The 26,483-nt window shown below is 40.6% G+C and overlaps 1 protein-coding gene across 5 annotated transcripts in view; it reads right to left on the bottom strand.

Moving 5' to 3' along the window:
* Positions 1-26,483, bottom strand: part of OSBPL1A (oxysterol binding protein like 1A) — a 93,855-nt gene that overhangs the window by 25,011 nt on the left and 42,361 nt on the right. For all 5 annotated transcript variants that reach the window (XM_084849683.1, XM_084849687.1, XM_084849685.1 and 2 more), the window contains 9 exons: positions 19,924-20,086; positions 15,527-15,683; positions 8,292-8,367; positions 5,530-5,664; positions 4,742-4,839; positions 3,860-4,042; positions 1,084-1,191; positions 573-662; positions 226-352 (listed from right to left, as the gene is read on the bottom strand). In XM_084849683.1, the coding sequence (XP_084705809.1) occupies positions 226-352; positions 573-662; positions 1,084-1,191; positions 3,860-4,042; positions 4,742-4,839; positions 5,530-5,664; positions 8,292-8,367; positions 15,527-15,683; positions 19,924-20,086 (1,137 nt within the window). The remainder of the gene's footprint in view (positions 1-225; positions 353-572; positions 663-1,083; positions 1,192-3,859; positions 4,043-4,741; positions 4,840-5,529; positions 5,665-8,291; positions 8,368-15,526; positions 15,684-19,923; positions 20,087-26,483) is intronic.

Below are 26,483 nucleotides of genomic sequence, written 5' to 3'. Positions count from 1 at the left end.
CCCAAACTGGGAACTAAAATATGTGAAGCCTCAGACGAAAAGCTTTTGGGATTTTTGGAAGTTTTGAGAAAGAAAGAAGTTTGTGTCAGTATTTCTGCACACTATCTTCAGGTCTTTAGTTCAGGACAAGATGCATACACTTCTGGGGCTCTTAATTTTGAACAAACCTCCCTGTTGCTAATCTATCTTTAATATTTATACCTGTTTACCTTTTAATATGAATACCTGTTTATTGTTTTTCTTCTCTTCTGTGTTTTTCTTGTCATTCTTTTTGTAAGCTTCAAATGTAGTAAGATCGACACTGTACAAACACTCAGTCCATTTTCCATATAGTGCACAAAGTTTCTTTTTGCTGTCAAAAACCCCAGAAAACAACTAATTTTAGAAAGAGTGGAAGTATTTTGGCTTATTCAGGTTCATAATCTATACAAAAATTAAGACAGCAGTCAACTCTCAGAAGCTAACCAGTCTTCTAAGTACTCTGCATGAATTACACTAGAAAACATTTCAGGCCTTTTGAAAATGTATTCCTCCCATGCAGTCTCGAAATATAAGCAGAAAGGGCTTATTACCTTTTATCTTGAATGAAGCCTTCAACTTTGTGTAATTCCTTTCCAAAAAGTCCACAGGGCTTGAAATTTAACATACATTTTTCACCGGTTCTGTGGAAAAAGTATTAAGTTGCAGCTTAAGTTTCTCATAGCTTATACTCAAGTATCCTACATGAGCGCCTTGGCTTTTTGAGATTTACTACTAGGATAATTTTTTGAAAATAAAGAAAAAGGGTCCTCTATTCAATATTCAGCGCATCCACTGGATTTCTGACCAATGTGAAGCAGTAACATAATACTCCCTGACATGGCCAAGGAAGTAACTAACTTCCATTTGCACTTTCCAGCCATGGTTTGTGCCCAAGCAAGTGACAGATCAGACCAGTTCATATTACCTAACAACACAAAATCCTTTTAGGCACCTTTACTTGTTGTTAAGTACGCCCTGAAATTAGAGTACCCATTTTATAGATGTCGTAAGTGGAGCATGCTGCACTTTCAAGCTAAGTAGCAAGTTAGATTTCCAGCTTACTTGTGATTGGTTATTTCCATATTCCCATATTGCTCAATCCAAAGCTTGCCCACAATAATATTATGCACACAACATGTAGGATTTGTCCATGTGTATGCTTCATTGTGTCTGAGGGAAAAGCACAGAAATTGTTAGATTCACATTCTTTTAAAAAGACATTTACTATTAAAACCCATCTTGAGAAAAGGTTTCTAGATCTGCATGTTAATCCATTCTCTGCCATTGGCAATAAATCAAGGAATGCAGAATGTACTGGCCACATAAACACAAGCAAAAGGAGATGTTGATTTTATACACTCCCCGATATAGCAACTTCAGCACACTCCACTCCAGCTGACGGAAGCGAGAAGTTTCCCTGTCAAGCACAATACCCCATGATCCCAAAGAAGTCTTAATGCTAGGATATTTCTAAATTAGGTCATTTTCAAACCAAGCACATTGCCTGCTCTGTGTAACCTGTCAAATGCAGGCGACTCAGTTTAGGCAGTCAGGGTGTGAGAGATGGGAGAATAATACCAAAACTCTTATTGTAGTTATCCCAACATAAAGCCACACAGACCGTACTAATATCTATGTTCACATAATGAAAGCTACACTTAACCCGTCTAAGTCTGCAGCACATAGTGCTCTCAGCCTGGAACCATTTGGAAGACATCCCCTAACAGAAACATAGAAAGCTGCCTTTTATCAGGTCAGACTATGGGAAATTGCCCAGTATTGTCTCTTCCAACTGGTACCGGTTTTCCAGGGTCTCGGGCAAAGCTCTTCCGCATCACCTGCTACCTGATCGTCTTAACTGAAGATGCCAACGCTCGAACCTGGAACTTCCTGCCTGCAAACAATGTGCTTCACCACTGAAATGTGCTCTGCTGAATCCCGCCGCAAGAGTGAATGGTAGCTCTCACTTCAGGTCTAGCTCAAGACTTGACGAGACATTTATCAGTTTAATTCTATGGGTATTTTCTACACAGAGCAGAAGCATGAATGCTGCAATTCCACGGAAACACAGAACAGTAGGCAAAATAGAAATTACTCAATTTTCCCTAATTTAGATAATATAGACATATCAAAGCATTGAGCTCTTGGTGCAGAATTTGGATTAGATTGGCACAACGACAAAGCTGTTGTTTCGGCAGAGCGCCTACTGCCCTGGATGCCCGTCTCATGGTTTTTCTATATAATTTATCTAAACAGGCATTTCAGCACTAACCTTGTCTGTAGGTCATACGCTCAAGAGACAGGGCAGAATATTCACCATACCCGAGATGGCTGAGTGTTGCATTGCCTGGCTGAGTTTGCCTATGACTACAAAGAATGAACTGCAGGGAGTCAGCCCTTCCAGCCCGGCTATGCTGGCCTACCTGGAGCTGGAGGGTGAAGCCAGCTGAACTGGGCAGAGAGCCTCACACCCATTCTGAGGATAGTTGCTCCTATTGCTTCCACTGAAGACTCAAAGAAACTTTTCAGAGGCTGCAGCAGAAATGATTTCAGTGACTTCCCCGTCTCACGCATGGAGCCAACATGCATGAGACAGCAGAAATGAAGGGGGCTTTCCCTAGGGCGGGCGGGCCAACTGGCTGCCAGTTTATTGAGGCCAAATATTCCAAAAATGCCACTGTACAGATGGCTGCTTACCTTATTAAAATTTGCCTATGGCGCCATTTTTCGCACAGACAAGAGCAAATTGCCCTCTGGCCCTGCAGCAATCGGAAGCTAACCTAGCACCATAGCAATTAACAATGCTTCTCATGTTGACCATCAGCTACAACTACTGATACCTCTGCCTAATGTGTTGAATGCCAGACAAGGATCACAGAAACGGAGTTTCAAAGCTTTATTTAGCCAAACAGCTCAATAGGAGATGTTGGGCCAGTCACCCACACTCAGCCTAATCCATGTACACATTTGGTAGTAGGTTAAAATGGAGGGAGGGGGCCTGGACCATGTACCTCACGCTAAGCTCCTTAGGGAGAGGTCAGAATAAAAATGTAAGAAAATTATTAATTACAATTTTTAATACGATCAATGCCATTGTTTCACAGTAACAGCCTTCTAATTTGTTGTTGTTTTTAATCATTAGTGTAAGTATTAAACCTGTTGATGGGTATCTTCTTTGCTGCTCCTGTAACATTAACGATTTAGCAATACTTGATCAAATCTCTGGCAAGTCAGTTAATTCCCTTCCCTAACTCCCCCATCTCCTGGTCCTAGTATGGAAGCCACCTATTCTAAGTTATATGGCATGAAAGAGAATCTCTCCAGCACACTTAAGACCAGCTGAATATAGCCAGCTGCTCCACACAGGCTCCAAAGGCAGCATCGTGGACAGCTGAGCTTCGGAGTGCCGTATCTTCTTGCATAAGCTCAGTCCAGCTTACAGATGCAACTCAGTCTGCCTGAACTTTGGTAAGACCCCACCCTCTCTTGCTGTCTTAGATCAGCCTATCTAAGCTCTAGTTCTCAACATCTCCTGACAGCCAGATGTGTGTAGGATGCCTTCCTTTCTCACCTTTACTTGTCTTCCATGACTGGTTGGTCCCATCTCTGCCAACTGTGTGTGTGTGTGTGTGTGGGGGGGGGAGTCGTGTTTTTTAGTATAGCTTACATCAGTCTCCCCCAACCTGGTGTCCTCCAAGGCTGGCTGGGGGATGCTGGGAACCGTAGCACAACGCATCTGGAAGGCACCAGGTTGGGGAAGGCTGGTTTATACAGTATGGCAGTATAAATGCTACTAGCATTTTGTCTAAGGCAGTTGAAAATTGCTTGACCAACTTACTCAAGAAGTTTTAGAGTTATTATTCCCTTAGGTTCTGCTTCAACACTCTTTCCCCAGAACTTGAGTTTAGGGTAAATGGAACCGTGAAAGACAAAGTCGTTATTCAGTCCTTCAGCATAAAAAGCACTGACTGGTGGGTGATGACTAACTTGCTCCGAGATGAGTCTGAATCCAAGATCCTCTCTAAACAAGAAAGAAAGTTATAATTGAGCAATATTTGTCTATAAAAAGAGATAAAAAGGCCACATCAGTTTTGCAAATACCATGCGTGTGTATGTGTGTGTGTGTGTCTTGAATAAAATCTTAAATATTACACAAACATGTAGTTTCATATAATGCAGTTATGTTTTCCTAACACAATAGGTGGGAATTAGGGCTGGCCCTACCACTACACAGACGGATGCGTCTGCTACAGGCAGCAGATCGGCAAGAAAGGGACTGGCAGGGCTTTCTGCAGCAGCCACTGCCCTCCCATCTCCCATTGTGCCGTGTGCCCCCCTTCCCTTACAGGAGCTGCGGGTCTTGCGAAAGTTCAAGCAGCCCCACAAAAGTTGGGGCAAGCTCTCACGAGAGTTCAGCCGAGCCCTGCACCTGGGAAGGGGCGTGAGGCAGCCAATGTGGTGGCTGGCAGGCAGTGGCAGCAATGCTTGCTCTTGCCTCAGGCGGTGAGATACCTTGGGCCAGGGCTGGTGGTAATAGTCTCAATGGACTGTCCAGAACAGACATTACTCTTCACATCACATTACATTCACTGCCAAGTAAAGCATCTACCATGCTGTCAACCATGCACCAGCTAGTTTCACCCAGCTGGTTCATGTCCAAGTAGGAATAGTTGGATCAGCTCAGTAAGCCAGTCAGTTATATGCACTGTGTATTTATTACCTGACCAGTTCATATGTCTCTCCAAGTAATGGGTTGAATGGCTTTCCTGTACGTTCCCACTGAGAGGCAACAGCTGATACAGCAAAGGCAGCTACACACTGTTGAAAAAGTAATGACACGTCTATCTATACCGCCTTAAAGTCGAAAGATCTTAAAATTGTGTCTTTTGAAGCATTAATTCTCATAAGCAGGTGGTAAATAATATTACAGTAGTGCAGCAGCACAAACTAACCTTTCGGGGGGGGAGAGGGAGAGAGAATATAGATTACCATCACTTTTTAAAAAAGTTAAGCTGTGGTGCTTAAAGCCAACCTAGCAGGTCAGATATTCAATAGCTAGCTTTCTTTAACACCACTGTGGAAGTCAAACTAATTTTATTTCAGCAAGCCTGAGGCTCACAAGAATGTTCTAGATGCTTTAAAAATAAACAGCCCTCTTCTTTTTCTGCCTAGACAAATAGGGCAGTATCCAATGTTGCCTTCGCACCTCCACTGATTATGCAGCAGGACTCGCTGCCAGCGCAATGGGAAGCTATGCTTCTAGAGTAACCCCAGAAATGAGCTGAAATGCTAGTTTCCGGAACGAGACAGGTCAGCAGAGCCCCCTTTTGTGCTGACCTGTTCTGTTCCAGAAACTAGTGTTTTGGCTCATTTCCAGGATTGCTCTAGGAAGCGCTGTCTCCCCATGGCACCATTGGTGGGTCCCACTGGCACACAGGCAGCGTTGGATACTGCCCACAGCATACACAGACATAAAATACCACATGCATTTCTTCAAAGCAGAAGTACCTGCATTCTTTCAACTGGGTCCGAAAGGGAGCTGGCTTTATGAATTAAGTATGTATGCTCCATGTATTCTGTCAGTCGCTGAAGGAAACTCAGTGGCTCATTAAAAATTACTGGCATGGTGATCTTGGACAGCTCCTAGTAGAATTTTAAAAGCAGGGTTAAAATGTACACAAATTTACATGTACTACTACATTACTAACTTTGTGAGCGGTTTGTGTCTACTGTAAAATACAGCTAAACTATTAGGAGAGGGACAGATTGGGGAAGAGAGCAATTTGAAGGGAAGTAAGCAGCCTCCTACATAACAGCCTACTTTTAAAAATTTAAACAAGATTCAGTGGTATTAGACTCAAGAGACCCAGCTTCAAACTCCCACTCAGCCATAAAGCTCAGAGGGTGAATCTTCACATTAGAAGCAGCTGGGCTAACACTTCACTTTGCAAACCTCAACTGGCTTGAATACAATGAATTGCAAATTTCATGGGTAAATAAATGAAAGGAAAACTGCCTAAAATGTGGCATGTTCTAGTACAGTTTTTAAAATGGTAATATAAAAAAGGAAAAATTCTGAGATATTTAATTGGACATTTTTATGGCTGAATCCTATAAGCAGAATGTAGAACCAGCAGCTCATGAGTTAGATCTGTGTGCCTCAAGCCTGGCATGAGAGCACAGCAGGTACCTTTTATGTTACCACTAGCACCCAACCCATAATACTTGCACTGCACTGAAGCTTGCCTGAGTGACACAGCTACACCACGCTCGGGCTTATGGCTTTGGCAGGGCCAGGACAAGGATGAGGCCAAGACAAAGAACTCTTTGGGTCACCACAGAAGCATGGCTGTCAGTGGTGCTGCATTCCTTTAAAAGCAAGCAGAATGGAAATTTCTATATCAAAAAAAAATGTGGGACTGCTCTGCTTATTTGCCAAGCAGAGAACACTGAATGCCTGTTGTGTTCCATGTGAATGTAAAAGCTTGCATACAACATTGCAAAGATTGATTGGCCCTAATAAAAAGGTATCATTTTACTGTCTTTTGGAACAAAGGACCAATATGGCTACCTGTTTTTAACATTCTTTGGAGACTGAATAAAAGCATGGAGGGTGTGCATATGTGCGTGCATGTGTGAAAGAGAGAATGAATGTATATAGACAGCCAAGTATGTAAACAGTTTTACATACTTAATTGAAAACCTTTACAGCAGCCATTTAATGCAAGCCATGTTATCCCAATCTTAAGCATGGGGGTGGGAGAAATAGCATGTTGCCCAAGTCTACCCAGGAAGTACATGGCTAAGCAGATATTTGAACTTCCAGTTCATAGCTCATGTTTTTCACTTTTATGGTCCACCTTGAATGAGCAACTACAACTCTCATCACCCCTGATCATTGGCCATGCTGGCTGGAGCTGATGGAAGTTGGAGCCCAACAGAGTTTGGAGGGCCACAGGTTCCCCCCACTCCTGGTTTAAAGTAATCCAAACTATTAATTACTGATGTTCAATTGAAGTTAAAATATCTCTAGTATTCGTAAGAACCTGGCAAAGAATTGGGGTAGGGAGGTGTGCAAAGTTTGAAGATGCTCCTTTGTGTTGCAGCATTTCAGTACCATCGTTTATTCGTAAGATGCATTTCTGCCTCATTTTCTTGTGGATTAGGGGCACTGCACAGAATAAGTGGTAATATCATTTTATAAAAAGATATATTATAACCATCAGTGAGTAAGAGGAAACTCACTGAAAGAGAAACATGCTTTCCATGACAGAGCCAATATCACCAGCTGCTCATGGCAGTGACTCAAACTCTGGTTTCTACTGCAGTTTATATGTTCCAGCTTCACTTTTAAGAGATGGCGTCCTATGCATAGGAGGATCTCAGAATTTGTGCTTAGGTTCCTAGCATGTTTCCCTGATTGCAGCACTTTTCACTATCCCAACCCTCCCAAAACAAAACAAAACAAACCAGTATCTTTGAAGAGATTAGAAAGGACTTGGTAAAAAAAACTCAGGAAAATTTCAACACAACCGTCTGCTTTTCCTTATTAGACCACACTTTCTATGGAAGAAGATCAGATTATTAGAACTTGTCAATGACATTTGCAAATCGCTAGGTACATTGTAGAAAGTGAAAGGATTTGGTCTAGGAGCAGTTTTGCCTGTAACGATAAGCCAGGGTTGGTAATGGGATGCATGCACAAAACTTCCATCTGTGCATAAACCTTCTGTCCATGGTGTGTTTATAGATATGTGCGAACTGGGACCTCTGGCTTATCTCTCCCTAAATAAGCCAGAGTCATAAGCCAACAACTAACCATGGCTTATGACCTTGGACTGTTAGGAAAGAGACAAGCCAGAACTCCCAGTTTGCATGTAACGATAAACCATGTGGTTTGTTTAGCCATTCCTGAATGCAGCAGGAGCAAAGAAGCAGCGTGCATCAGCACACAGCTCATAAACGATAAGCCAGGGTTCCTTGAGAACCTTGGCTTATTGTTATGGGGAAACCGGGCCACACACACTTCAGAAAAACATTACATAGTTAATCATTATTCTTTTACACCAGGAAAGACTCAGTCACACAATATATTCTGCATTGAGCAGGGGGTTGGACTTGATGGCCTTGTAGGCCCCTTCCAATCCTACTATTCTATGATTCTATTCATTATAAATACTGTCTTTTATACCAGGGAAGACTCAGTCAAACACAATGTTCATTATAAAGACTGTGTATAGATATTTTATCATAAGCCAAGATTCACCTACCATTCCAATGCACTTTCTTAAGATGCTCCAAATACTGAAATCATTTCTAGAAAACATTGGAGAGGGCAAGCTTGTCCTAGATTGGGGTGAGGGCAAGAGAGCAAGCTTTTTAGTCCTGAATAATATGCTTCCAGATTAAGTATTTTTAGAGTGTAGAATATACATTACACTGCCAGAACTGACCTCTGAACAACGGCCTAGCTACACTACTACTAATAGCCAACTTCTAGCAGCAACTACTCCACACCACCACACCACGTACATTTGTAGCTAAATAGAGCACACACTGTTTACTTTTTTTGCCACAAACCACAGTTAAGTACCCCACATGCAAACCTTCCAAACGTGCTGAGCAGTAGCAAGTAAAAATTGCTGCTTTGTTTTGTAGGTAACCAGTTCAGACAACCTATGGGCCAGGAGCATTGTCACACATTGGAGTAGCAAATAGACTAACATAAGCAGGTTGTCATGGAGACTGGTCCTCAATATAATTTTTTTTTTAAGGATAAGAATTACTATAATGTGGGTGACACTTTATCAATATACAAAATTGTTTTATTAAAGAGGCAAGTCACACAAGATCTATGGTTAAAAAGCCCAGCATTTTGTAATGAGTAAACACAGCCCAAATTGTACAGCAATATTTTAAAACAGGACTACAAACAAAAGTACAGCTGTGTATAGGGGATAATTTCTGAAGGACAATGGGAGTGACATCCTGCTTAATCCTGGTAATTTGGTTAACTATATGAGTATATTGAGGCGTTTACCTGTGGGGTGGGGGAAATTTCTTGACTAAGTAGCTGCCTCCCCTAGTCCAGGGATGGGGAACTTCCAACCCATGGGCCAAATACGGCCTATGGAGGTTCCCCATCTGGCCCACAGAGTTTTCCTTTCCAAGCCGCACCCCCTCCCCAGTCCTCACCCCTCTCCACAGGGAAAGGAATCCCCTCTGTTATCTATGATCAACCATGTTGCCTTTCTCCAGGCAGAGAGGGGCATGGAGTTCCACCCCCCTGACATCATCCAGCCCACTGGATTGATCCACCGAGGGAGCAGGGGGAATCCAGCCCAGATCAATTACAGTTTGACACCCCTGTCCAAGTCTCATACAATACAATGGCATAATGAAGCTGACTAGACTGGATCACAAGCAGCTCCTGGTGTAGTCAAATTTCCACCAAAGGAAAACTAAGTGTTTTTGAATGGCAAGACTTTACTGAAGATAGCTTTGGATGGCTCTCTTCCCCGCCAGCTCTTAAAAAAAAAAAAATAACGTGAGTGTGTGAACGCTAATTTGTCAATTTTTTTTTTCAAAAGCTCCAAAACCAGTTCTAAAATGGAAGAAAAGATTTTTCATGGTCATCTACCAATAGGTTTCTGCAGCAGTTACACCAGGATGTTGATGGGTATTGATGGTCAGTAGTAGTCAGACCTCTGCAAGGTAATTGCAACCTTCTCCAATTATTCCTTAAAGCACAGAACCCTACAAAACCAGTTTGATTAGAGCCCATAATGGAACAGAAAAAGTGAACATGCATATCACAGCCAGTAACTGTTCTATAGTTCCACAGTACGACCCTCTGAAAAGTTCTCTTTGAATACAGCCTGTATTGCAGTGATGTAGGCATAACACCCATTTTCAGTTTTTCAGCATTTAGCCTTTAAAAACATCTACTACCAAGTTAATACAAATTATTAATTTTTAATCTTAGGTCTGGGCATGCAGTTCCAAGTTCAAATCCTTGTCCGCCCATCAAGCTCACAGATGAACTTGTGGGAAATCATTACTAGCCTATCTCACAGGATTATGAAATTAAGGTGGGTAATAATATATTGCAACTTGCCATAAGCCCTTACAATATAGTAGGGAAGACAAAGTTGCATTTATCCAATACTAATAGCGCAAAATACATTCATTATTTCTGCATCAGGCCAACATAGTCACTGAATGTCCATGAAAAACAAAACACATTTAACATATAAGCCCGCATGACAATTTTAAACAAAAAATATGAGTATAATTTTGAACGCATATGGTTGTGTACTGAGAGATACCACCATTCCAAACATAATTTGCTGTTATATTTTTAGTCAGTTGACCTGTGGAATCCCAGTCAAAATCCAGTATTTTCTCCAATGACAGAGTAGTGGTGTTTTATAAAACACAGTCTTGTATTTTATAATGCATGTGCTTCATGTTATTGATTCTCCACAAATACCCAAATGAACGGCCTGTGACTGACTGACATTTTACACTTAGAAACACAATTGGAGAAAATTATTCCTCACCATCCTGATAAGGTAACAACCCTAGTAGTACAGTGTGCTGTCCTCAAGCTACACGGAGGCAGTTCAAACTACATCTATGCCTACCCCAAACAAAACCTTGCCAAAGTCCTATTCCCTCTCAGTCTTAGAAAACAGTCCAAATTCCACAGCACATGTTCCCACCCCCCAGAGATAGGCAGGAAGTCAGGCCTTCTTGTCCAAGCAAAGTTGGGTTGGGGAGTGTTTTTCTGGGTTTACTGCCATACTTGTACAGCTGCTTCTAAGCCTCCACTAAAAAAAGAAAAGGGAACTGTGGTGCGGTGGAAACTCAGTCTACACTCCTTAATCTTCCCTGCTTGGAGGGGGCACTTTCTTGTGGCACCTTGGACCACACCTGGTAAGCATGAGTATGAGGCCAGAGTAGGGGAATTATTATCTTTTTACTCCACCCCCTTAAGATGTAGTCCTGATGCCTTTAGGACCCAGCAGCAAACTTCCCCAACCTGTTGCGAGCTCACAGTATCTTTATGAAGGAAGGCCTTCAAGAGGGTCTTTACTAAGCAGTCCAGTCATACAGCTCTAAGCCTCACCAACTGGCTTCCTGTGTTTTGTTTTCTCTCTTCTCTAATTAAGGTGTTGCTTGCTTACACCTCATTGCTGGGATTACAGTCCAACCTTCTGACAATTCTCTCCTATATCCTGAGTCAAGCAGTTTGACTCACTCTGCACACTCCGCTCAATTAGTGCCTCTGTGCACCGCTGTGGATCATGCATGTTCAAATGTTAGTGTTTCATTATGTGACATTTCATGTCCCCCATTTTATAGCACAGAAGCCCAAGCCCAAGCAGGAGAAAGCCGATGCAGTAGAAAGCGTAAGAGAAGTTAGTTTCCTGCAGTTTCTGATTATTAATATTAGATTGCATATGTCCGAAGAGGAAAGAAACTACTGCTTCCCAATAGACAGACAGAAGTGACCTATTAAGCATACTTTCAAAACTGCATCCTTGCATAGGAACAGGATAACATGCTTCAGCAGCCACATTCTTAGGGATTATCATTCAAATTAAAAGAAAATGTTTTCCATGTTATGTACTGCATTAACCACATCTAACAAGACAGTATCTTGTTACATCTATACTACATAGTTAAAAACCAATTTGACATCACAGCTGTCCCCAAAGAACTCCATGAAGACACTGAGAATTCTTGCTTGAGACCCTCAGTCCTTTCAAAACACCCATAGTTCAACAGTCCCTGGGTGAAAGCCACAAAGGTTAAACCAGGTTTTAAGCGTGAAGTATAGACATGCTGTAAATACCACTTTACTCTGTGCTGTGTTTAAGTTAACTTTAGGGGATTTCTATCCCCTCCGTTTAGAGTTTCTACTTTTATTTTACAGTTAGCTAAGTTAAGAGTACTATATCTGGAAAGGAAGTAGTGGTCACTTCACAGGGCAGGCCTGCATCCAATTAACATTTTGACTCTACTTGACAGGAGACAGGAAGGTCCCTTTATTAGGACAAGTGCCCAGTCCAGGATATCTGAAAGAGAATTCACAAGTGAGACAAACGTTCTCCATTTCAGAAACAACTTGCATGACTCTGAAGCTCAAATTAAGAAGATACCTTCCTACACTTATTTGTAATTGCAGATCAGCAATATTATTTATTGGTATCTCAGGGCCAGTTTTAAATGCCATTTTTTCCCCAAATCAGTAGTGCAGAAAAATGTTTTACTGTTAGCAACTGCTTTCTTCAGCTATCCGTTAGAATGGATGGGATGGAAAGATGCTGACGAAGGAAAAGTTTACTTATAAATTTTGCTTGACTATGTATTTTGCTTTATATTATTGTACTACTTTTGTGCTTACGCTGCTTTAATACCAAAAACAATTTATGAAACTCACCACAACAGCTAACTATGAGTCTACAAATTTCAGCAGTGTTTCACTGAATGAAGAGGGAGAGTTATTAAAAGAAAGTGGGGCTTCAGCTTCAAGAAGCATATTCTTTCACAAGTTATTTGCAGAAGGCAAGCTGGCAATTGTATCTAAACTTATCAGTGCTTTGAGATGAAGAACTGGTACTACTCTTACCACTACAATTCAGAAGGGGTGACACGTGGCTATCTAAAGCATAAACACTTTCCACTGAATTATTATAACAAGCATCAAGTTTATTTTGCAGTAGTTCTTTCCTCTTTATTTTTATGGCCCCCAAAACAAAATTGTAATCATCTTCAAAACAAGCCAAGAGAAAACAGGAGTTTTGGTAAGCCAAATATATTTTTTTAGACTAGATTAAATTGACAAAGGACTGTAAATTAAATTAGACCTGGAGCACATTCTAGCACATTGGCCTACAGATTGACCTATGAGTTCTCAGTTAACAGTATTGCCTCTGAGAGGAACTCAAGAGGTGGCTTTAGGCAAGCCACTCTCTCAGCCTCTATCTACCACATGGAAAGACAGCGTTATTTTAAAGAGCCAGCCATGCCCTTTTCCGGGATACTCCATTCCATTGCCCACCCTGCCCACCCCTGGGTTTCCATTTTCCCTCCTCTCCAATGGTCAGTCAGCACTGCTTGGTTACTGAGCAAGCTCAGTCTTGCTTAGGTTTCCCCCCCCCCTCTAAACAGTACTTGGGCTTCTATAAATCTTGGGGTTACTCCAGAGCTGAAGCAATTTCAGTGTGCTTATGCCAGAGTTGACTTACTCATTCTATTACACTTCAAAAGAATTCTGAAGTTTCATCAAGGTTTCACTGTAAACTTTCAGCCAGCCTCTTAGTTTCATTTAAAATACAATGGCACAGTGACCAGTGGCACAAAGAAAGCACTGCATAGGTCCGTGGTCCCCCTGCCCATCTTTATTTCAGAACTGAAAACAGTGTAAGCCTAAACATGAGAACCCAGAAGTGAACATGTCAGATGAAACTACAACTCCATCCCAAGACCAGTTCCCCCTACTCCTATGTTCTTACCATTAAAGCCACATACTGCATGCAAAACATTCCCAATCCCAAATGTTGGCCAGGTGTCTCTTTTGTATGCAATGTAAACAGAACTGCAGTTCAAGTGTCATGATAGATATTTATTTACAACTTTCACCAGAAAAGTATATTTCTACATATAACATAACATATACGTTTCCTCCTCCTCACATATACAAATTATAAATACAAAAAACCCCAAACAATGGTCAAACATTGTCCACATACATTTATGTTACAACTGTAGTGTAATTGTATGACAAGACAAGCAAACAGTATAAGAATCCCAAGACAACTAGAAACACTGAATAGCTTTTTCCCCTGAGGAAGTTTGCACTAAGGCAAAATTTAGGTTTGTTTTTCCCATAGGGGTTTGACAATTTGCATCAATATATTTGCAGACACCAATTCCCTAAGTGGTGCCAGGTGCCAGGTCAGGTATCACAATATAGTTTCCAAAAAGATGCCAGCCAGAAATTTAAGGATAAAAATACACTTCAGTTTTATTTCTCAAGGAACGACCCCCCCACACACCTCTAGTGTTTTAAAAATGTTATCCAAAAGCCCATTAAAAGCCAGCCCCAAATTCATTCTTTAATTATAAAAGAAAAAGTACAGGACAGTAAAGTGCAGGGGGCAAGATTAGAGATACGAAAAGCTAGTGATCAAAAAGTCTAATGAGAGACATCTGTAGTGGAAAGTGAAGAAATGTCAGGGGATTGGGGAACAAATAAGAGCTTGGAGGCTCTCATCATCTCTTGTTTACAATTTTGGCAATACAGTTTTACAACAAGCCTTGTGGAAACCTGCCAAATTTACTGTTTGTTTCTTATACTTAAAGCTATCCTGAGTGTATCATTCCTTCCTAGCTTAAAAAAAAGAAGCAAACGTTGTCACCATTTGACAGAGGATCCTAACTATTCTTTTCAACATTTTGCAGACAAACAGGATGGATGCAGAGCAAACTGCATAACAGGACTATCCTCTCTAATGTGAGCAAGGATGTGGGAGTCTAAGAAAAAAAATGCTTTCATGATAATTAAACAAGGCAGAGCTGGCGGGGGGTGGGGTGGGGTGTCCTGAGTGCTTATTTACTTAGACTAGATTGTATCTAAAAAGTTTAAAAACATTTTTCCAGTTCTACTAAAATTCTTACTGAAGCATTGACAGTTTCATTCCGCACATGTGCTATGACCACATTTCCCTTTGAACAACATGCATTAAATTGAGCCAAGCAGCAAACATTCAGATGATAATACAAATGAGGGAGCAACATATTTAAATGAAACATGGTGGAATACATTCCTATTTTCAACCATTAAGAAAAATGGCCAAGTGCCAGCTATAGATTAGATTTAAGCCATGTTTAAACTGGAAGCAAAAATAAATGTACACATATTAAATTCTCCCTGCACTGAAACCTGAGAACTGAGGTATTTGTTACATGTAACTGAGAATCTATTGTCCTCCTTTACATGTAAAATGTTACGAACAGATGAAACAGAAATATGTGGCATGCCAATGCAGAATGATTTTTTGCTTTTAATTCTTTTGTTTGAAATCTATACTGAAATATCTTGCTAACAGTAGCACAGAATGAATGATGATGTGAAGGAGATCAAGTAACTGGAAACTTTAAAAAGCAGTAAGAGGCACACATTAAAAAAACATGAAGAAACGAGAGACCAGTAGGGATTTCAATGAGACAAATTTCAATGAGTTAGAAACATTCACTGTTAAGAATGCATGTATTTAGTTTGCATCATGCTGTAGTCACAATGTTGTAGCTCACTTAATATTCCCTCCCGCAACGTTAACAATAAGAAGATGCTCATGTTAAAGGACTGCTGTTCCACCACTGTTCAAGGGAAAATGCAGAAGTATCCCTGATTAACTTTTAAAGATACCAGATGGACTTTGTCTAGCACAGCAATAAAGGTTACAGTCTCTCCAGACACTAGGCAAAAGCCTACCTGTGTTTTTTGATGCCATTTGATAGAGTCTCTCCACTTTTACAGGCTTTTTCTTCAGACATGTCAGACGTTATAGTGTCACTAGAATCCACACTGTCTTCTAATGAGTAAGTGGTCACAGTTTCAAAGCCACTCAATGATTTTTCGGATTCTGAATCTGCAAGACAGGTGAACGGCAATGAAGCAAACTTCAAGGCTAGCCTTTCACAGGCTAATGGACACTGCTGTCGCTCAGGGCACTGAAACCTAAGTAGCCTAGCTATGCAGTACTGATGACAGCATTTGTCCAGTGAAAACTTAGCACTAGCGGAGGTTGAGTCTCTGGCAGAACAGGAGTGAGCAAATTGTTCAGCACTAGGGATTCTAGAGTGACGATGAATGTAAGCAGGGACAGACAGGTACAGAGTATCAGCAAACATTTCACCCATTCCTAAACTTAGGCCTGGTGCAAATGCAACATGCACCAATCCTCCCCAACCGTACTTAAGGGAACATAGACAGAACACATGATAGTATGTGTTTTCCCCTTCCCAGCTCTCCTCTCAGGGTTGTATTCAATGTTAGTCTAATGCAAGTCTCATTCATTTCAATGGTCTACTCTAAGTAGGACTAACATTTGATACAACCCAGAATCATTCAATCCCCATTGCCCTTCGTTCCTGTTCTAGGTAACCATGGCCCATTGTTTGCACTAGCCACAGTGCATTTTAGGCAGTATTTAAAACTTGTTTAGCATCAGGATGTAAGAAAAGGTTGCCCATTTCATGTAGTCTGAGAAAATGGTTGTAGCAACTTTTTTTCTTCTTTGTCATTTGAGAAATCACCCTTTAACTGTATGTGTGGCATTTCACAGAATAGGTCAGTCCCGTGTTACCAACTGGATATTCAAAATTAGGTATCTCCTGGCTTAAACGTTTTCAACATATGGGCTATCACCTTTTCAGAGCCAATCTGCTGCAGCAATGAAGGACAGAAACACAGCTAGACACATTAAAGCAAATATACTCTTCAAGAACAAGTCATCCAATCTAATGTTTAAGGACATTTTTTCTCAGGTCAAAGAGGGAGGAGGAGCCTTCATGAGGGAGGTTTTCAGCAGGGCTGGCAGAGCAGCCCTGCTCTCCCTCAGCTCAGCCTGCTGAAATGGCTGCTGGGGTGTCAGCTGAGGGAGAAGAAGCCAAAACTTCTTTGAATCATGTGCTCAGGATTTCACTATTGGCCAGATATAGCTGGAACTACTACAAGGTCTATTCCATTACTTTCCTTGGCCAAAATGGGCAGCTGAGCAACTGGGTAATGGCTGACTATTCAGGACTGATTATATTCCATGCTTTAAAACAGGAGAGATCAAAATCCTGCCATCTGTATGTGCGCGCGAGTGTATGTGTGCGTGCGTATTCAAATTTTCATATTTGCTAATGATAGGAAGAAGTAAGGAGCTATCTAGGGAAGAGGACATTTTTAGCCATGTAGTTGCTGGGCAGGCTGCTCTATTGGGCACAAGTCAAGATTTAAGAAGCTAATTATGGAGCACAGGAAACCATTTTAGGCAGCAGAAGAGATTTTAGGGATGCAGTATCCCTGCCCTACAGACAGACATACCAAGTTGGCACCAGCTTTGCTTTTTTAAAAAAGGTGGTTATTGTGGATAAAAGTTTGTAATAGAGGACTCTTATCCACAAAAGAAGGAAGACAGAACAAGGTAGCTTGTGTAATTTAGACAAGTCCTTAAAACATGGGATTTTAATGGTACCAAATGACCTGCCAACTATAAAGTCAGTCACATTAATTAATTAGAACTGTAGCTAGCAAGGCTCATATACACAGAGTTTCAAGTGATAACAAGTGGCCTAAATTAGCACTTTTCCCACAGAGCCAAGCTTATTTTTAAAAGGTTTGGCTTTATTAGTCTAAGACTGTTTTGGTGTGCTAATTCTAGGTCCCGTTTATAAAAGAAAAAAATATCCCGTTATTTTCTTTGGCTCAAGAAATTTGTATATGCCTCAATAATTGCATTACAATCTAGACTACTGGATGCAGCATTCCAGTTTGTGCTTGGACATGAATCTTAAGCTTTACAAAGAAATATGAGGAATTATACTTCTCTGCAAACAGCAGCATTAAACACTTGGGAGTCCAAATCCTCACCCCTTAAAGGAGGCACAAATATTGTCATGCATGTAGTTTTCCAGGGTAGCTTTAGATGTGATTTTAGGATACAAATTCAGACATTTTGTCTAAGAGCAGTATCCTACGCTGCCCATGTGTCAGGTCAGCGAAGCTTGTAGAAGAGAACTCCACTGCCCTTTCCTGTTCTGGAAACAAGCATTTCCGCTAGTTTCTGGGGTTCCTTAATGAAGAGCTAATTCCCTGTTGTGCCAGCGGTGGAGCCTGCTGGTGCAATAAAAAGAGTGGGAGCGCAGTGCCAGTATTGGATGCTGCCCTTAGCAATCTATATTACATTTGTATGCATCCTAACAAAACCTATATCCCAGAGAATCCTCTTTTTCTCTACTAGAATGGCTTTCAGAGGTGTGCTTCATTTCTTCCCTCTGAGATGGACACATCTGATGATTAATTTTTCAACATTTTATTTCTGCACAGTAGAAGACACTTAAGGCAGGGGTAGGAAGAAAGTAAACTGGGGTCTACATGGGAAACTGTCTTATACTGAGTCAAACTATTGGTCCATCTAGCCAGTACTGGCTGGTAGCAGCTCTCTAAGGTTTCAGGCAGGGTTTCCTTCCTGGCGCTACCTGGAGGTGCCGGGGATCGAACCTGGGACCTTCTGCATGCAAAGCAGCTGCTCTACCACTGCACTACAGTAACTCCCTATTGGTAGATCTTTGTGCGATTTAATATAAATCTTTTGGTAGATTTCTGCATGATTTAAAGTAGATCTACTGTTAGATCTCTGTGTGATTTACAGTAGATCATCAAGCGTTTCTGACTCAACTGCTTAACAATAGCAACAGCAAAATTATTTTTTCCCACCTAAATTAGTCTACTGAAATGAAGAACATTTGGGGGTAGACTTTTGTGTGACAGTGATGTCACCTCAATTCAGTTTTGGTACTGAAAACAAATTCCTGGACTCATAACATGCTCAGAGTCATACTGTTCCTTAATTCTAAGTGTATGTCTTTTGCATCTGGATTTGCTTGGTGGATCTTGGGACTCTAGTAAAAAAAAAATTAGATCTGACAAGCCTGAAATTTGTCTACTTCTGACTTAAGGTACAAATACATACATCAAAAGCAGCTGTTGTCTTTGGGGTTGTACAAATGGAGTTAGATTGGCATTTTTAGTGAGACATGCATGTTGTGGAAGGTAATCATGAACAAAGCAGGAAGTTACTAGAGAGACCTCAGCCACCTTCATAACATCTTCTCACTGTTTGGTGAGAAGCAGCAATAGGTTAAAGGCACACAGGCACGGGCTAGCCAAACACCACCATTTTTGATGTCTGATCTTGGCAATGGGTTTTGTGACTTTATGATATATGGAAGTAACACATCTCCAATTCTTTAGTTACTTATAAAAGCTTCCAAAGGGGAAGCCCTATTCAGTCCCATTCTTTCTGCATGTAGATTTCAACCCTCACAGCACCCTTCATGTTCAGAGAACAGGTCTTTCCTTCCATCATTACACCTCCCCCCCCCCCATGCAATTAACTCAAAGAGATCTGGTTCTTGTTTGCTGGTGCAGATACATTGGACAAGTAGTTGTCTGGGCTATGTCTATTCTAAGGTAACTTTGAACCCTTAGCCAGTTGCATGGTTTCAACAGCGTAGCAGCAACAGTGTTTGAACACCTGGTTTATTACAGTGATTTCTCCTTATGCCTTACCTCAGTCCAATTAAATTTAACTTAATGCATTTCAGTAATACAACCTAGTAGTTTTATATAATACTCAGTTTTTATAAATGGAATGTGAGTATTTAAGAATGTACTGCCCCTGAGCCTGTACCAATCACATTTTAGCTTTTGAATCTTACTCCTCTAAAATCCATTTTCATTAACTTGTCCTTGTCCACACTTAATAAATGGGAAAGAGGCCAGATGGCAATGAGCCCAGGAGTAAGCATGGTTCTTGTAGGATTTAAGCTGGGCTATATGTAAGGATTAGAGACACATTCCTCATGGAGAACAGAACTCATGGCTCTAGCTCCAGTTGTAGTTGTTCATACTCATCTCTTGTCACCTTTGTCCTTTGACATATTCTTCCCTTCTACAGTCAAAATTCATACTGCAAGCTCCTTTCGTTAGGGTGGTCATGTTTGCTTGTTTCTCCAAAATGACGATGCATATATATTAAATGTACCACCACAACTTGAACCTGGACTTAAAAAGCTCACGTTTTGACATGGTTTTAGTTTTCTATATCACACACTTACCTGAAACAGCATCATAGAACTGTTCCTCACTAAGGATGCTCAAAGGTGGTGACCCTTTGACTAGTGACTGCTCTAATTCATGATGTTCAGTGGCTAATGTTTCTAGAGCTTCAGATAAGATCTTGTTTTTCTCTTGCTCATGCTCCAGTTTCAGATTCCTCACCTATAAGTAGAAACACATATGAATAAAATCTCATCTCTCTCAAGAATGTGAGACTAAAAGCTATTTCAAGAATAGGCTCCAGTTTGCAACTGAACCATGTCAACAGGCTCTTAGAACTAGATTAAAAACGCAAGGCTAATTCTGCGCTGGTGGATTTGTCTTGCCATTTTAAAGTATTACAAAACAGAAAAGCTTAAGAAAAGGACATGTCTAAGTCAAAATAGGCAACTAAATTTAAGGCATTAGAAAAGATAAAATAAGCTTACTAAGTTACAGTTCATGTCATCTTTGTATAATTCGCAGAACTGCTAGTGTGAACGCGACGTAACACCACATGACAAACTGCCCTGCAGCACCTTAAAGATGAATATTAAAGATTTAGGCATGAAGTCTTCTCATATAGCTCCTAGTCTACAAAAGAGTTTTACCACATGGGGTACACAAGCAGAGACATTTGGCGCATTAGCAACCTGAAAGAAAAAAAACCTATCTCTAGTTTACAAAAACTTCCTTGCTTGGTCACTGTGGGGAGAATCTTGACTATGGACTAAATTGTTTGCCAGTTTTAGACTGGGTCACACTCCAACGTAAAGATCGCTTTTACAGTTTGGGCTGGTTTTCCTGGATGCCGCTATGTGTAGGAGAGCTTTCTGCTAGCTTGAGCTAGTATACCCTCCCCTAGATAGTAAGGACACAGCCACTGCCATTCATAGCATGGTCAGCTTCCAGCTTGATTAATGTAATCACATGGGGTTACCACTGACTACAGTTTGGAAAGCTCAGCTAGTCCTGAAGGCAGCTGCCTAGCTATTGACAACTGGAAGCATATTATGCTATCATTGTAATGATCTCCACTTGGTTGGCAGTTGAGTTTCAAGGCTCTGGTCAAGATGTTGGTACCAACCTTTAAAGCTCTAAATGGCTGACTTCACAGAACACCTTCCAGTATATAAATCTGCCAACGTGCTGTGGCCTATAGGGTGATTCTGCTTAAAATCCCTTTACATGCAAATTCAAACTTGCATGGCACAGAACAGGGGTACAGAACTTCAGGCCTGCAGGTCAAATCTGGCCCTCCAGAGGTTCTAAGCTGGCCCTCCAGGGTTCTTCTGATGGCCCCACCCCCTTCCCCCAAACAGTGGTCATGTGGCTTCCTGGCTTTCCCACAGTTTCCCCTCCACTCTAAAAAATATGAAATGCCTCTCCTAAGGCTTAGTTACTGGCCACAAGAGCTTTAAGATAAAATATGGTGGTGGTTTTGTTATTCTGCCCCTGCTCCCTTCACTTTCAGCCCCGCCCACCACTGGAATGTGGCTCCCAAGAGCTTCTCTGAAATGGAATTCGGTCCTTAGGCTGCAAGAGGTTCTGTACCCCTGGCCAAATGCAGGACCTTCTTTGGTGGTGCATTCCTTGGGAGGGTGTTCCACAACAGTGAGCCACCAGTCCTTTAAGAATCTGGTAGTACTAATTCACTCTGTCCCTACATATTGTAAGAATTCAGGAACAGCTGCGGGGAAGTATGGCAGGACTGTACCCATGATAAAGGTCAAAGACAAGTCTTATTTATTTGTAGTCCTATATTTCCATTTCATTCTGTGAGGGAAGCAAGGGCAAGAGAGCTTTGGGTAGGTATCTTTGTATACTATAGCTCAGAAGTAGTGAACCATAAATACATGTGCAGGATTGATGAACCCCAATATGAGAGATTAAGCAAAAAGTTCCACCCTAATCTTCTTCTGTGACAGATTAGTCATGGTCATTAAATTAATTAACCCTTACATTATCATTTCCTATTTAGCATTGTGTCTTTGTTTTTTAAGTGCAGCCAAAATTGGCATTATTATTAAACTCCTTGTAGCCTTATTCATCACCACCGATATACCAGTATACCTCCCTAAACTTGGCTTTTACTGCTAAGGCTGAAAGTGTGCTATAATACAGTCAAATGTGTTGTATCTTTTTGTAAATAATAAAGATGGCCTGGATCACCAAACTGATCGAAATACCAACATTAACCTATTGAATGATCAACGTTGCACTTAAAATAAAAGGAGCTTTAGATCCAAACACATTGTAAGTTCTAACATAAGGCAGCTTGATAGAAGCTTGGGAGTTTAATAAGCCTTGTGAAAACTTTTCTATTTTGCGTAAGTGCATAAGGTATATTTTACATAAATTTATAATCAAAAAAATTATACACATTATCTGTACAGCCAAGAATATTGTGTCACTGTGTTTTTAATACTGGAAGCACAATCAATTATGCATGTCCCATTTGTCACCTCCTCCACAGCACCAGATAAATGATACAAACAAAGCTAAGAAACCCTAGTTCTGAGCATAGAAACATGCAAATTAAGCATTCTTGCATATGATTTCCTATTCTGCATAACTTTATGTTGCTTTCAAGATTAAAAATTTTCAAAAATGTTTATTTAAAAAACATAGACCCTGCCTTCATGTTTATAAAATATCCTCAGGGCAGGTTACAATAGATATATTAATTTGAAAGTATACTTTATATAAGCCATAGTAGTACAACTAAAAACAAAATTAAAAAACACAGCAGCACATAAAGCCAGAAAAAAACCCAGAGACAAAACACCTGCTATTGATTAAAAGCTCAGAAAAAATAGGATGGTCTTAACCCAGTGCCTAAGTGATAATAACAATGACACTAGATTAACTTTCCAAAGCCAGAAAAAGCCCTCTGTCTGGACAACACTCACCTAATTTCTGAATATGGAATTTTCAGAAGTATTGGGAGAGTCAGAGGAGGAAAATAAAAGGGACTGTTGCTAGACAGGCTACAGGAATGCAAGTTTCAGAAGAGCAGCCATGGGGGAGGGGATACACTGCGAGAAGCACAATTCTTGGGCAACACTAGTCACACATCTTTAGTTTTTCTTCTGAAGCTAAGGTGTATTAAACAAAATGGCCTTTAATGGATCGAATGGGTGTGTTTTTGGAAGATTCTCTAGCAAAGATAATATGAAGAGCCAGATTTATGGGCAGGTGACCCACCTGTCAGCCAAGGTATCCACTCAACAGCTGAAATGTTAGTACAAACAGTCTGTCTCCACGCTTGTAAACCTGACAACACTAAACTGGATGGACACAAACAGTTAATTTTTATTGTTTTGTGGGGAAATGTTCAACAGTGCCTCTTCAACTAACAGTGTAAGTGAGTGTGATCAGACCCATATGGGCATATTTATATTAAATGACAACAGCAAAGCATGTATGCAAACTGTGCATGAAATCGTGAAATGGGCTACAAATGCAATAAAAAATAAGACATTCACAAGTTGAACAAATGGGCGAGGCACTGAAGATGCTCCTCACCTTAGGTGCCATCTGGTTTAGGGCCAACCCTGCACCCATAAGACAGTATCCTACTACACGCCCACATCTTTCAGGGACCTTGCCAAGTGTCATGAAGAGACATCTTCACAGCACACAATGCTCATGCTTATTTACAGCTGGGATAAAAAGCCCTAGGGAATGCAATAAATTGGGATAACAAACATATTAGAGATTGCGTCACCACTCGAGTTCCTTCCCTGAAATATATATATATTTAATATTCTACAGTAGATATGAGGTAAGCTGGAAATTTGTATCTGAACTTGAGATTTTCCTATATAAACTCTTAATGCCTACTGTCAGTCCTTCCAGTGTGCTATAAACACCAGCCTTCTGTCCTAGAATAATGTGGGAGGAGAGAATACTATAATAAGCAACATTAAAAAAAAAAAAGAATTAGTAAAACTTTGGACAGAAGTCCAAAGCCATTGGTGCAATGTCATTTGCGTACTGCTGGATTTTTACTACCCCACGTTTTACAATATTTCATAAGCAAAAAGACAAAACCAGAGACAGCGAGGCCCCCACCTTCAAGGAGCTTACAGTCTAAAAAGAGACAGTGGAATACAGAGGGAGGGAAGGGTAGCAAGGGATGAATGAGAAGAAATATAGTTATACATTCCTAAACTTCATTACAGTTAAGAGTGATGATTAAGGGGCTTAGCTTCATGGGAAGAAATGGATTTTGAACAAAGAGAAGTGGCATAACAGAGGGAAGAAAGATAAGCACTTCACTGACTGTCTGGCCACTAATTAGCCAAGGTATTCAAATGGAAGGTTCATTTTTGTGCACATGACAGACTTGACTATTAGAAGGTCATATTCGACATGTACTTTCCAGTCATAGAGCAAAAGACTCCCCTTGCACTGCAATTTCCATTAGCATTTCCATGTACGAAACTTAAGCAGCCCACATGTACATTTTTCCCATGTGTGGAAAATACAGTATGAAAGATGTGTATGTACATAACTACGAGAGCTCCTTGCCAATTGAGGCTTCACATCACATACACATATCTTAAGACTTGTGTGCATTCATTGTACATACTCGTATGGGAGTTATACAACTTCCTACACTGAAATCAGAAGTGCCTCACAAGTGAAGGGTCTCTGAGACAGAATTCTCCCAAGAATATAAGAAGAGCTCTGCTAGACCAGACCAAAACACCTATCTAATCCAGCATCCGGTTTCTCACAGCCCCATCTGGCAGCTGGCCAGCAATTGCTAGTAAGTCCACAAGCAAGGCCTGAAGTTTCTCCTGCTGTTTGTTTGCCACCCAGCAATTGATTTTCAAGGGATACTGCCTCAGAAACTGGAGGTTCTAACTAAGTATCAGAGCAAGCAGCCCATCAGTAGACTAGCTTCAGTCAGTGATATAAATAAGAGAAGCCAACATGAAACTTTGGTTTAAAAGTGTTTGCCAGAAAACTACAGCGGAAACTATATACCAGGGATGGGAAATGTATAGCCCTCCAAATATTGGACTGCAATGCCCATCATCCTTCACCATCGGCTATACTAACTAGGGCTGATGGGAACTGCAGTCCAACAACATCTGGAGGCTCACATATTCCCCACCCCTGCTATGGGTTAAGAAGAACCACTGCAACAAAAAGCAGCAATTACTTCAACTTTCTTTTAAATTTTCCTTTTTAAATATCCAGGTAATTGAACGAAGTTATTTCTACTGAAAAATAAATGCTGCAACAAACACATACAAATTATGAAGATTTAGGGTGCAATCCTATACACGTTAGAACAGAAAAAAAGTCCTAAAACTCCCAGCATTCCCCAGCTCACCATGCTGACTGGGGAATGCTGGGAGTTGTAGAACTGTTTTACTGTTTAAATGTGCATAAGGATTGCACCCTAAGGCTCCAATTCTAGACACTTCTACTTGTAAGAACCTCTAAAATCAGCAGGACTTGCTTCAAAAGGATATCAGTTTTCTAGGTTACCATTTCACTTCCTCTCTGTGATCTGAGTGAAATTAAACAGACAGCTTTCAAGCATTAGCTTCAGTGTTCCTATTTTATTCCTTCAAAATACAAATTATCTGTTTTAAGATCTGCATATATTGCATTTTTAAAGCTAGTGCATATTCTTAGATATGCTTTATAGTGCTGTCAAATGACAGTATGTTTACCTATTATCTATGCACCATTATAGGGATACAACTGAAAAATCAATGTCAATATTGAACCTCTTTAAAACATTTTCCAGTTATCTTTGAAGATAGATGTACAGTATCAATTTCCGTGATACTGTAAAGCAGCCTTCCCCAACATTGTGTTTTTGACAGGTTTTGGATTCCAACTCCCATCAGCATCAGCTAGCATGGTTAATGACCAGGGATGATGGGAGTTGTAGTCCAAAACATCTGGAGGGCACTAAATTGGGGAAGGCTGCAATATTGTGTATAGCAGCATCACAGGCTATACCTTTGCTAGTACTCAATTTGTTTAGTTATTTATTTAGTTTATGAGTTGTCCTATAACCGAAGCTCTCAGTGCGACATACTGAACATAATAAAAGCAAAACCAGTAACACCAATGATAAAACCAAAAATAAGAACCATTAAGTAGTACTATTTTAAAAGCAGCAACAAAATCCAGCATTTAAAAAAGCCAAATAACTGAGCAGCTCAAAACATAGACAAGATGAAACATCAAAAGCAAAGCAAGCAGCAGTTAAAAATACTTCTAAAAGTATTTGCATCTGATTGCTCAGCTTTAACCAAATGAAAACTCTTGGCTTGAACATCAGTCACCCCCCCCCCCCGCACTACCACCTTTTTGCTTTGTTTAGCATCTTGCCAGATGAAGAGCTCTGCAGAACTCAAAGGCTTGCGTGATATTTTGCAACCTCTGAGTGAGCCTAATAAAGGTGATACGGATTTTAGATTTTCTTCTTCCATTTTAAAAATAGGATCCGCCCCCCGCCTCTAAAAAAAATGTCACACTCATTCCTTAAGACTGGCCAAGTGTGAATGCACAATGGCCCAAAGGGTTGTTTTAAAAGCTCACTGCT

The sequence above is a fragment of the Heloderma suspectum genome, chromosome 4 (assembly GCF_057233095.1).
Source record: "Heloderma suspectum isolate Gila_16-S chromosome 4, 16-S_ref, whole genome shotgun sequence".
Taxonomy (NCBI): domain Eukaryota; kingdom Metazoa; phylum Chordata; class Lepidosauria; order Squamata; family Helodermatidae; genus Heloderma; species Heloderma suspectum.
This window is presented reverse-complemented; position numbering and strand designations above follow the sequence as displayed.